Source organism: Gouania willdenowi, chromosome 16 (assembly GCF_900634775.1).
Source record: "Gouania willdenowi chromosome 16, fGouWil2.1, whole genome shotgun sequence".
NCBI lineage: Eukaryota > Metazoa > Chordata > Actinopteri > Blenniiformes > Gobiesocidae > Gouania > Gouania willdenowi.
This window is the reverse complement of record NC_041059.1, coordinates 31522353-31536252: the sequence shown is the minus strand read 5'-3', so window position 1 is coordinate 31536252 and position 13900 is coordinate 31522353. Positions and strand designations below refer to the sequence as shown.

The window sequence follows — 13900 nt, the reverse complement described above, 5'->3', positions numbered from 1 at the left end:
AACACACCCACAAGCTGAAAGCAGAGACAGTGACCAATCACCGACATGATCACAGAATGATCAACCAAGACGCCTCCTCCAAAAGGCGTCTCCAAACTTCCTTTAAAAAAAGACGCGCGACCAGAAACTTCAGTTTTGGACGCGGGCGTTCATGCTCACACGTGTTCCCTCATGTTTCCAGTCTTTCATTTCATTTTTCTTTTATTTGTAGTTGCATCAGTTAGACTTTTTAAGAACCTTGCTCGCAGTGAAAGCCTAAGACGCAAAGGAGCGTGCCTGAAAGCCGACCTTCCAACATCTGAATCGTGGACCAAACCGTGGTCCCTCCTAGTCTGAAACCGGCTGCGATCATCCCAGAAGGGGTTGTGGATCGGCCAATAGAATCACTGCTGTTTAACGAAACAGAACCCAACGGCGGCACGCCAGCGCAGCTATACTGCTACACAGACGTTGTTCCTGCAAACCCAGAACGTCCCCAGGTCCAACCAGACTGCATCTCAAGGTATGGACCAGTGAACAATGGACCAGCAGAACTGACTCACTTAAACTACAATACAACCTCATTCAATACATCCTCATACTTACACTTCACTCACAATCCACCACATATGTTTATCCGTCTCCCCGTCTGTCTTCCCTCTTTGTTTTGATTTTATTCTTTGATTTTACAATAGTTAGTCTAGATTAGTTCAATTAGTGATTTCACTTTATTACATATAATCCTCACTTTTATTAGCCTAGAAATGCATTTTATCATGATTTAATTATCCCATTTCAATTGATATTTTGACTGTGTTAACTGTTGACTTTTGAATAAAAGGTTAAACATAATCTTTGATTCCTCTGATTCATTAAAGCTGTGATTATGGTGTAGATGTTGCTGGTAGAATTCACTTTTCCTGGTTTCACATTGATGAGTTTAGTCTAAAAACTTAGACATATTTCTCCTGTTAAAAGGAGTGGCACCCCGCAAAATTTGAAGTAATATTAATAATCATAATTAATATTCTTAGTTATATAATCCATTAATAATAACTCATCCTCCTACATAATTTGTGGCACATCCAGATGGGACAGCTGAAGCCATGAACACAGCGTTAATGAATAATCATTGAAATCAAAGCCGGTCTAAAAAACTGAACACTCCGTGTTGCCAGATTGGTTCGGAAGCCGCTGCGCCCCGACCAATGTTGTATTTTAAGCAAAGCCGCCGCGCTAATGCTTAGAAACTGAATAAATAAGACCGCCGTGTCTTTGTGTCTTAAAGCGCTCATGTTATGAAAGGCCGCCGTGCCGAAAAAGTTAAAATTAATCACTGCGCCGTCAGTGACTGTGATGTCAGAAGGTAAAGAGTAAGTTGCCAGAATTGTAAAAACCCCGTAAAGATACGCAGCGACATTGCAAACTAGGAATTTGCTACCCCGAAGAGCTCTGAAACTCTAGTATCTGCCGACGCAAACAAAGTGTAAGTCGTCTGAATCTTCCGTTTCCTGAAAACGGACAAGCTATCGTTGTATTAGCTCATGTTAGCTCATTGTGGTTGGAACACATGTGTGTAACGCTCCAGAAACCGGAAGCAAGTGTGTCAAGCCACCGTTCATACACAAAGACAGGCCTTCCTGTCCCTTTTTGAGACGCGACTGCCCCTCGTGGCGAGCTCGCGAATAACAGGCTAACGAGAGCCGAAGCATAGCAGCAGCAGCCTGCTAAAAGCAGTTAGCATCCAGCTAACCTAACTTGCCCAGTGAGGCTTTAAACACATTTAAGTTGCAGCGTGTCTTCTAGACACGTTTGGCTTGACAACTGTACTCCGACACAGCTGTCTTTACCGTCATTTTGCGGAAATCGTGTGGTTTTAAATGTGCTCGATCTGATTTCGTCATCTCTCAGAAACACACGCACGCGCACACAAACACACACACACACACAAGGCTCATAACTAAACAGAAGTTAAGCCATTAAAAAGTAATCTTATTAAAACTAAGGTGACTCATTTAAATACAATTGACGCACTAAAATCAAGGTTTAACAAGATTTAAACCAATTTGACCAAAATAATTAAACTAAAACAGTTTAAATAAATAAAAGTAATGATTAAAGTAAAATACACATTTTACTAAATGATTAATCCAGTGTGATTAAAATTAAATCAATTTAATTAAAAACAATTAAATTGAATAGGAAGTTAATTAAATGAAAGCAACTAATTTAAGAAGGATTTATTAATTAAAATAAGTTTAATAAAAGTTAAACCAGTTTTAATTAAGGTAATTAAATTCAACACAACCGAATTTAAACACAAACCACTCTTAAAAATCAACCTAAAGAAAATTACAACAGAAATAAAAACTGATAAATTAAAACAGAATTTAATTAATTAAAAATAACATTTATTGATTACAATAAATTCAATAGGATTTGAATTTAATTTCATTAAATTCATTAAAAATACCTGTTGATTAATTCAACGAAATTGAATTAAAGTAAAGTTAATTTAAATAAAAGTCTTAGATCAGTAAGAACAAATCTTGAATGAGTAAAAACAATTGTTTAAATTAAACACACCACACCAAACTTTTTCAAGTTTACCACTCAGCTTTTTATTTACCGAACAGTGAATTGCTAAGAACAAACAAAATAAGATAAAACAATTTACTACCATTGAATTTTTATTTTAACTTTATTTGAAAAATTATTTGAAATTTTGAAATTCTTTAGAGTTCTTCGTACGATTTTGACCCACAACAAATCAACATGTCTGTCTCCTCAGAAGACCATCCAGCCGAGAACTTAGAATTCCTCCTCACAGAAATTTTAGGGGATGGAAAATCCACAATTGAATCTCCTCCTCAAGAATTAGGAGAACTTTTGGCCGATTGCGTCACTGCAGCCGTTTCAAAAAAACTGAAAGATAAGGACCTGGTTAAACAGCTTGGCTTTGTAATATCAGCATTCTCCGCCCAGTTAAAATACGAACAGAATCGAGTTAAAATCCTCGAGAGCGAACGCGATGCTCAACTCGAAGCCATCGAGGAATGCGAAGCCCGCCGCGCGAACATCACGGTCCAGTATGAAGAAACACGTGAAGAAAATTAATTGCTCCAAATGCGTGTGAGTTACCTAGAAGAAGCGGAAGATCAAGTGAATCAATTAATCACTAAGAATAAAGAATTAGAAAAATCCAAAGTGCAACTCGGAGATAAGATACGCGTTCTCGAACATGATTTCGACTCCACAACCCGGGAATTAGACGCACAACTACAAAAGTCAAATGATGGGAAGGAAATCCTCCTTGAGGCAGAAGGGGCGATCAAAGCCTCAAAAGCCAAAACTAAACTGCTTTCTAAAGAATTAGATGCAGAACGAGAGAGGGTTAATGATTTATTACAACGAGTAGCTGACGGTAAAGTAGCTACTGCTAAGGTTCAACGACAATTGAACCTCACCAGGAGAGAGCACCTAGACGCAAGACGCGAGCTCGGGCAGGCTCTCTCATCATTGTCAATGTCGGAAGCCGATAGCGATCTTGACTCCGACGGTGAAGACGCAACTCGACAAGTCCTGCGCACCACCGACCCACCGGTACGTCCGCGTCGCTTAAGGAGACCCCGGGATGCCTCCGCTGACACTCCTATTGACGGCGGACCGACGCCCGCCAAGCCCCCTAATAGCAATCGACCGTCCAACCGCGACCTGGATAAAATCGCCAGAAACATTCCGAGATTCGAACCAAAGTTCGACGAACCCCAAAATGCTAGAGCATTTTTGAGAGACATTGATTTTTATCTAAAAAGTTATCCAATGGCTAATGTTGAAGATAAAATCTACCTAATCAAAGCAACTTCGAGCAGGCTTGTTAATGATTTCATTGAACGTCAACTACCTCAGGTCAGAAATGATTACACAACACTGTGCCGCCTCCTGGTGGACGAATTATCTGACGCAATTCATCAAACGGGTTTCGACTATGCCCACACCATTAAACAGAGGAAAAACGAATCACCCCAACAATATTACCACACCTTGCTACAGGCATACTTTGGTAATCGCAATGACCCAGGTATGGAGGAAGAAGAGCAGTTCAAAAAACTGTTCCTCAGAAACCTTCACCACCACACGAGCACCCATCTCGGCGTCACGGCAGATCCATACACCATGTCCGGTAAGAAACTTCGCGATCTTGCAATCAGAGGCTTCCTCTTGTACAAACAAAATTCGGCAAAATCCACACCTCGCGAAATGTTCCCGTTAACGAATAACTCCCACTCACTCCAATTGGAAGGCATTCAAAAGAAACTCATCGTTCCTCAAGAGCATCCACCGCAAGCACCACAGACCCCTCCGCGGTACACCCAGCAACCGTACCATGGTACGAGACCAAAAGAATTGGTAACCCTAAAAATGAATCACATTGTGCAATAACTTTGCTACCATCCTACTTCACCGCCTGCAACATCTACAGACCATCAACTTTCCTGCACCTGTGGCTAACCTTAAGTTTTAAATCCCTGGTAAGAAACTAAACCAACAAAAACACTATTCTGGAAGAAAAAAGACATTTTAATTGTGTGGGAAAAGATTTATTTAATTGCCAACATGTCAGCTTATTGAATGCATGCTTGATTTGTTGCAAGAAATTAGCTATTAGCATGAGTTGACCGACATGATCTCTCACATGTCATCAAATTCAAGTTATTTTTTTGTAGCCCTTCAAATCCATTAACTCATACAAGTATTTGATATTATTTTAACTGTATAGAATAATAACACTGTATTGTCTTTATTGAGAATGTTTTTTTTTTTTTTGGCTCCAGGAGGACTTTAATCCAGGCGAGATTAGGCAAAATGGCTCTTTTGAGAGTAAAGGTTGCAGAACCCTGCTCTAAACCTTAAGCACAAAGGTTTTCTAGACTATGTTTTGTTGACCAAAGAAGCCAAAAAATAAGCTCTAGTCTAAAAGTTGCCAAGAGAAATTAATGAACAGTAGATCTGTGTTAAAGTGTTAATTTGTGTGATTTGAGATATTAATAAAAACAGTATTGAGAGACAGACAGGTACACATACCTTTGCTTCCGTGTCCTTGTGTTCAAACTGGGTGAATGTCAAGAGCCCAGTTGATAATTCTATGAATAGAAAAAACTCAGTTTCAGTAAAATGTATTTGATAAAAAAATTAAAAAAACATATTTCAACTTTATTTCTCAACAAGCATTTATAGTTTGGTGTAATCAACAAAAAAACCTTAAATGTTAATTTATGTATAGAAAGCTGTGAGCTAATGAAGTGGTTGCAGCACTGAATCAAAAAAAAAAAAAATCTAATAAAAAAAACAATCAACATATTCTCCCACACGCGCAGGTCAGAAAAGCAATACATTTGCACCGTTTTTGGCTGTGCGCTATTCTGCCCTTGGACTTAACTCACTCAGTGCCATTGACGAGATAACTCACGGGGATTACTAGAAAACACCCTGGCGGAGGTCCCTCATCAATATCTAAGCTGTGGGGTGTTGCAGTGACCAACTGTGCCCTGAAGATGTCAGCAGTACACCTTTAGATGAGAGATTAGCCACTGATGCTACCCAGCAAAGGAGGAAATAAGCAGGAACTAGTGAGATTATGGCGCTACAGAGTGATATTGTGACGTATCCAAAGCATGTGTGGAACTCATGAATAGTGTGGCGATGGTGAGATAAAACGATAAAAAAAAAACGGGGAACGCAGTGACACTGCATGTCCGGGAGGAAGAGGAAGTTGCGTGTGTGCAGACTGACGGGAGAGAAACTTGGAGGAACACCAAAATACAGTAAGAAATCCATTCATCTCTGACCCAGATAGATAAATAATAATAATTATGCCATCAAAAGCCCGGTCTGAGTGTTTTTTTGTTGCTGTTTTATATCAGAAAACAATGTTCAGATGTTAGAGTGGTCACTAAAGCAAAAACATAGCTTTAAAGTCACTTCCGGGTTTTTTTTAGGAAAAGGCTTTTTTCTCAGATTTTTGCTCTGAAACTGAAGATTTGTCTAAAACTTGCTCTATTCAATGGCTGATTACAAAAGAACGAAAGTACAGGCTTCAATTTTTCAGAATCTGGTCAGATTTCAGATAGTCATACTGTAGTAGAAAATGTTCTGTGGGTCATTAAAATCAGTCAAAATGCTCAAAAATGGATGGCACCGAGGGGGGTAGAAAGTCTGAAAATGGCTGGCACTGAATTAGTTAATTTAGTCACTGCGCGCCTTCATCACAGTTACGCACTCTGGGGAGATCGGCCCTGAAATGTGGTGTTCCAGTTCAAATCTGGCCTCGTGCATTCTCCCGGTGGCTTAAGTTATTTTCCTTTTATGCGCTTCTGAACCTGAATAAGTGCAGTTAAGGTGAAATATTAAATTGCACTAGAAATTTGTAGTAATCAATTCAAACTGATACTGTCACGTTGCCATAGTAGTGGCAGGGGGTTCAATTAGTTCACATTTACAAATTAAACAGTTCTCGATGGGACCAAAAATGTTACATTTCACTATAATTTATCTCTGTGCCATCCACTCCTTTTCCTGGGAGGACGGTGGGTGCAGCGTCACGAATGTGACCACTGTGTGCACCAGAGTTAAGCGCTTTTGCTGCAGCTCGTTAAATTAAACATCTGACAGACCTCAGACTTCTGTCAACACTAGTCAGACCGATGTACAAAGTACAGCCACAGTATGATGCACTACAAGCGTAAATATCGAGTAAAACAAGCTGTCATATACAATCCGTGTATCATTCGTTCTTCATTATGTAACAAAAACAAGAAACACAAAAAAAAAAACACTAATTTGTTTCCAAAACCAAAATGAAAAAACGGAAAATGCCTTGTTTTTCAAATTCAAGCTCTTTTGCTTCGGTACAGAAAATGAAAAACGGAAAACGAACACCTTTATTCGTTTTCTCCATTACCGATTATCAAATAATGAGTGTTTTTTTCATTTTTTCGAACGCGACTCAATTTATCGGGGCAAAATTAAAGCGGTTAACGTCTTGAAAACAACAGTAACTACAGATCATAACACATTCTGAGTGAACTCATCCTTTAATATCTCCGTAAGTTGACCATTTAAACCGTAAAAAATTGAGCAAGAAGGAAAAGAAGTGATCAACCCTCTCTCTTCTCTGTCATCGGCGCACACACGCACAATTGTTCCCTGTTCATGACGTCACTGGAGGTTTACATAACTTTGTAAGCTATTTTATGTGAAAAATGGGCTTACATTTTTGAGCGTTTTTTGGCGCCATGCTGCTGAGTTGCGTGAAAGCCTGAAACTCCTCCTACCCCTCTGTTTTAAGTCAGCATCGGTAAAAGCTCCATTTAGAGGGGTGAATAGCCCTTTGCCTCGCCCCTTCACCTCTACACAATAGTGAAATGGGACACCCCTCTGACTCTCGTGAACGCGCATTTCAGATGGATAGGGGTAAGACAAAGGTTAAAGGGGAGAAATGAGATGCAGCCTAAGCACTTTGGGTCGGTTTAAATGCAGCAGGCATATCAGGAACCTGGACCGGAGAATACATGCAGGAGATACATGCATAACTGCAGGCATGTAAAAAAAAAAAAAAGCGCTTACAACCAGATAATAGGAACCTGAATGCACGACTATAAAATGAAGGTTTTGGTAAAACAAGAAACACATGCCTGGCTCCTCTAAAGGAGATTTTACCTGTTCCCAGATCAGTGGTCCTGCCGTATGCAAAGCCTGACTGTGTGGGAAGGATGCCAACCACAGGGCCTTGGCTTCTGGAGGCACTTTCATCCAAATGGATTTTCACCAGCATGTCTGAGAGACGATGGGCTGCAATAAAATCGTCTGCATTGTCCCTGTGAAGTCAGATGCAAAGACAGGAACAAATATAAAAAACCAGCAAGGAAAGAAAAGGAAAAAAAGTCTAACAGTACCAACTAAGGATGTCCTGATCCGATCACGTGATCAGAAATCGGACCCGATCAAGTGGTTTCAAAGACGATCGGAATTGGACGTTATCTCTCAATCAGGACTCAAATATATATGTATATTTATTATCACTATGGGGTATATCTAGGGGCACATTTGGAATGTTAAAAATCATGGAATTTAAAGTTTGCAGTAGCTCACTTAATTTTCCATGTTAGCTGTGCTGTATGACTAGCATAGCAGTAGAGCTAAAATTCTTCCCAGTTCTCAGTCTTCGTCATCAAACACAAAATGTTCCCATAAAAGAGAATTTGACTTGCCTTGCTTGTTTACTAAGCATTTTTGCTGCATTTCTCCTGTCATGTTTCAAGACCACTAGCAACAACTTTCCTTGTGTCGTCCTGCAGGGTAGCTTTAGCTTTGGGAGGGGAAGAGCTTGCATGCGCATGAAATTGTGTGTGCCACAGCTTGGTCTTTGTAGATATTCCAAATTGTCAAAGTTTGTAATATTTAGCAAATGAAACATAATGAACTGGTAATCAAAATATATAATAATTTTCAATTATGTTATGTGTAATAACTGAAATTGTAATCAAATTTTGATTAATTGCACAGCCCTCCTGGAAAATTGTATTTACACACAACTTCACACCACATCAATCATTATGGAACAACAGAACAATACTTTTAAACTGAAAGTCAGTCTTCATATCTGAATAGTTTGAAAAGGGCATTTTGTTTTAATGGATAGTAATGTGTCTTTTTGGATCATAAAAGCTTTGTTGACCAGTTTAATTTGAACTGTACTCCAAGGGAAAACTATAAAATCTGTAAAGCTGTTCCTGAAGCCTTGATACATTTAATTCAAAATATCCTGCTTCTCGTGAATGTCACTTCAGCCCTGCCAAATTTAGTGATAGGAGAGTACAAACTCTCTGGAAATTAGCCGTTGGCTACAATCTGGCATATTTACATTTTTTTGAATGTTCGTTAATATGTACTGTCCCTACTTAAATAAAGAAGTAAAATAAATAAAACAGAAAAAAATTTAACAATAAGGTCATAACTAATCTATTTTATTAATAGAACAATAACATCCAATGATCAAGATAATACCCTTGAAAGGGCCTATTATAGGTATATGAAATAGTCAGTCCCACCCAAGGTCAAAGAAACTAATTTTAAATTGTCTTAAAATTTACCAAGTTTCTAATTTTCTAAATAAACGGTTCAAATTTGATAACACAAAATGTGCCTTTTGTAATCACCCAGAATAATCTTTAGAACACCTATTCTTTGCCAGCTTGATTTCAAATACATTTTGGGGTGACGTTAGAGATTGGCTTTGTCTCAAAATTTGTAATATTTTACCTTTAATGATATAAAACAAAAAGTTACGAATGTAACTAAGGTTCTATGAATCCCGGATGACCACCAGAGGCGGTGCTTAAAGCACTGAATGTTCCCTTTGCACAAGCGCAGTTCGAGTATGCATACCAACAATGTCACCTGTGACCCCTGGGTGACCCAAGAAAGGTAATAAGTTCCGGTGTCACCCCGAGGTTGGTTCCGTTTTTTCTCCTTGCGTGCCACACATACTGCTAAGTATACAGCTACAGTAGAAACTCAAAGGAATAGCTTACGGCGCTACCACTCTGCTCGGGCGGTCATTCTAGATTCATAGAACCTTATGGCGTGTTTCCATTGGCTGCATTGGCTCTACTCTCTTTTTTTGCGCGTTTCCAATGGGAAAGGGAGCTCCCTCATGGTACCTGATCCAGCTTTTTATAGTACCTCGAAAGTTGTTGCACGTGAGGAAACACCTTGCTCCGCCCATACGGTGCCTGTAAAAGGTCCGGTGAAAGCCCTTATCTGAATAACACTTTGCCTGGTTTCACTCAATATGTGAGCTTTCCTACCAGAGAAGGGAATACTCTGGACCAGCTGTGTGCGAATGTTGCTGATGCATACAGCTTCTCTCCTCTACCCCCACTGAGTCAGTCAGATCGTAACCTCATTCACCTCAGCCCCTGTTATCTTCCCCTGGTGAAACGCCAGCCTACGACCACGAGGACAGTGAGGAGATGGTCGGAGGAGGCGTTTGAGACACTGAGATGATGTTTTGAGGCTACAAACTGGGATGCACTCTGTGAATCACATGGACAAGATATTAAAAACCTCACAGAATGTAGCACAAATTATATTTACTTCTGTTTGGACACCACTGTCCCGGCCAAGACTGAAATGTCACCCTAACAATTAGCCCTGGGTAACAAAGGAATTCAAACCATCCTGAAAATAAGAAGAGGGCTTTCAGAGATGGTAAGAAGGAGGTGAAAAAAATACAGGGGGGCTTAAAGGGACAATCAGAGAGTCTAAGGTGAAATATGGCAGGAAGCTGGAGAAGAAGCTTCAGCAAAACAACACGAGAGGTCTGGAAAGGGATGAAGGGATGAGGACCATCACTGGCTTTAAGTCAGCCAGTAACAGAGGGTTGGAAGGTAGTGTGGGCCAGGCCAATGATACTGTGGCTATTGAACCCCCTGCTGTCACCCCGAGCCACACCACTGCTGGCTGCACTGAAAGACAATCAATCCTCCCTTCCTCTTAACCTTTCATACCCCTGTGTGAACCACCCTTTCACAACCTCTCCTGGCTCCTTGAATACCCACACTTCTTTGGACTGTGCTCTCACCCCACACTGCCTGCTACCTTCACAATAAACATCACAGCTGACTCGGTGAAAAGGCAACTGGTGAAACTCCACGCTGGAAAAGCTGCAGGACCTGATGGAGTCTGCCCCAGAGTACTGAAGGCTTGTGCTTTACAGCCCTGTGGAATATTCCAGCCCATCTTCACCATGAGCCTGAGTCTGCAGAGGGTCCCTGTGCTGTGGAAGACATCCTGCCTATTTCCTGTTCATAAGATTAGAGATAAAAATAGCCACTCCCTGCCTTCACCTGGGCCTGCTGTACCATTAAATGCAAATAGGCCTAACCTAAACTGTTTCACACATATAGGACTTCAGGAACTTAACTCTATTATTTCATCCTCCAAACCATCGACCTGCCTTTCAGATCCAATCCCAACTAAGCTGTTTAAATAAGTTGTTCCCCTGGTCTGCCCATCTTTGTTGGAGACAATAAATATATCCCTATCAATAGGCTACGTGCCACAGTCCTTTAAAGTAGCTGTAATCAAACCCCTTCTCAAAAAACCTACTCTTGATTCCAGCACTTTAGCAAACTACAGGCCTATATCTAATCTTCCTTTTATTTCAAAGATTCTTGAGAAAGTTGTGGCGGCTCAGCTCTGTGACTTCCTTCAAAACAACAGCCTGTTCGAGGACTTCCAGTCGGGTTTTAGAGCTCAACACAGCACAGAGACTGCTTTGGTTAAAGTAACTAATGATCTACTCTGGGCTTCAGATGAAGGACGACTCTCAGTGCTGGTTTTATTAGATCTTAGTGCAGCTTTTGACACTATAGATCACTATATTCTACTAAAGAGATTAGAGGAATTACTTGGAATCACAGGGACTGCCCTAAACTGGTGTAAGTCCTACCTATCTGATATGTACCAGTTTGTACACGTGAATAATAAGTCCTCTGTGTACACTAAAGTAAGCTACGGGGTTCCTCAGGGCTCTGTGCTAGGTCCAATCCTCTTCTGCATCTATATGCTCCCCCTTGGTAATGTTATGAGAAAATACTCTGTTAACTTTCACTGCTATGCTGATGATACCCAACTGTATGTATCAATGAAGCCAGGTGAGACAAATCAGCTACCTAAACTTGAGGCCTGTCTAAAGGACAATAGGGCCTGGATGGACCAAAATTTTCTTCTTCTTAACTCAGACAAGACTGAGGTCATTGGACTGGGCCCACGACACCTTAGAGAAACCTATGCTAGCCTCACTGCCCTAGGTGGCATTACTCTGGCACGAAGCACAACTGTTAGAAACCTTGGGGTTCTATTTGATCAGGATTTATCCTTCAACTCTCACATAAAACAAACTTCAAGAACTGCCTTCTTTCATCTCCATAACATTGCTAAAATCAGACCTATCCTGTCTCAGAGCGACGCCGAAAAGCTAGTCCATGCTTTTGTTACCTCTCGACTGGATTATTGTAATTCTCTTTTAGCAGGCTGCCCGAGCAAGTCGCTTAAGACACTTCAGCTGGTTCAAAATGCTGCAGCACGTGTACTGACTAAAATTAGGAGAAGAGATCACATTACTCCTGTATTAGCCTCTCTGCATTGGCTTCCCATAAAATATAGAATAGAATTCACGATTCTTCTTCTCACATATAAAGCCCTAAACGGACAGGCACCAGTCTATCTCAAGGAGCTCGTAGTGTCATACAATCCCCGCAGAACACTACGCTCTCAAAATGCTGGCCTACTCATTGTTCTATTTGTCTCTAGAAGTAGTATAGGAGGAAGAGCTTTCAGTTATCAGGCCCCACTTCTCTGGAACCATGGTTCGGGGGGCAGACACCCTCTCTACCTTTAAGGTTAGGCTCAAAACATTCCTCTTTGGTAAAGCTTTTAGTTAGGAACCAGCTCATAGCTCATAGCTAAGATGCAATAGGCATAGACTGCCGGGGGGGTCTGGCATGCTCGGTTGGAGAGAGTGTTAAGAGAGAGGTCATTTAGGATAGAGAGGGACCGGAGAGGGTCCCATTCCTCTCTTTAACACTCCCTCTAAGTCTGCTTCTTCCCTTGTGTGTTTGCTCCTGTACTCCTTCTGGCTTTTGTCTTGCAGGTCCGTGGGAATGTCAGTGTGGAGTTACAGAGTCTCAACAACTCTGTCTCCACCCTTTCCTCTGCACACACCCAACACAGCATAACGTGGATGGCTGTTCATCATAGGAATGGGATCCACACAAGGTTCCTGCTGCTTAACAGAAGGTTTTCCTTGCCGCCATGATGAATTCATGTTGGGCGTGGGATACATATGTATGTGTATATACGTATATATGCATATGTGTATATACGTATATATGCATATGTGTGTATCCATAAAATGAAGAGTCCGTCCTTAAGACTGCTCTACTGTAAAGTGTGATTTGGCGCTATACAAATAAAAGATTGATTGATTGAGATTGAAAGACGCCACGTCCCAGCGGCTCCAAGGATTACAGACCGGCTGCGTTGACCTCCCACATCATGAAAACCCTGGAGTGACTTATCCTGGTGCAGCTCCGACCATCTGTCAGACCACACCTGGACCCACTACAGTTTGCTTACCAACCAAGGTCGGAGTTGAGGACGCCATCACCTTCCTGTTTGCCGAGTAGTTTTTCCAGTATTTTATTTAGGTGTGTGTTTAATGTCATTCTTGGTGAGCACCTTAATGTTGTACATGTGTACAATGACAATAAAAGCTTCTATTCTAAAGGAAGTTTTTTCTCCTCTGTAGTTGATGCTGGTTGATGTGGAATTTTTTTCTTAATTTTACATTTTGTTATTAGCACTATGATGTGACTTTTTGTTTTAGTTGGCTTTTTATAAATAAAGTTGAATTGAATTTCATTAAAAAAACACAAAACAGATGTCTTCCTTAAGTTTCATCATGGTTACAGTCCATTGTATTTGTTTAATATTGTTTTGTGTTGATCTTACATAACTTAATTTGTACTATTTTTTTGATATTACTAAATATTGCCTTTTGTAAACCACTTATTTGTGTCTTTAGTTAGCAAATTATTATCCATATTATTTGCTTATAATTTAAACAATACTGGTCTGATACTTCTTTGGAACAAAATCGTAGAAGGATTTTTCTAACATTTACCGTTTGTGCTCGCCAAGGTAAGTTTTAGTGGTTCAAATGTAAATGTATTTGTATCTGGCATTGTATACTTAATAGGTTAATAACACTATGCCTATTCACAACTGTAACAAAATGTACATTTTAATTATATATATATAGCAATATATATATATAGCAATAATGATATATATA

General features: G+C 40.2%; 1 protein-coding gene across 14 annotated transcripts in view; it reads right to left on the bottom strand.

Annotated features, from left to right (window-relative positions):
- The window catches only part of cep192 (centrosomal protein 192), a 104683-nt gene that overhangs the window by 82971 nt on the left and 7812 nt on the right, over positions 1–13900 (bottom strand). For all 14 annotated transcript variants that reach the window (XM_028471709.1, XM_028471704.1, XM_028471701.1 and 11 more), the window contains 2 exons: positions 7699–7856; positions 5065–5123 (listed from right to left, as the gene is read on the bottom strand). In XM_028471709.1, the coding sequence (XP_028327510.1) occupies positions 5065–5123; positions 7699–7856 (217 nt within the window). The remainder of the gene's footprint in view (positions 1–5064; positions 5124–7698; positions 7857–13900) is intronic.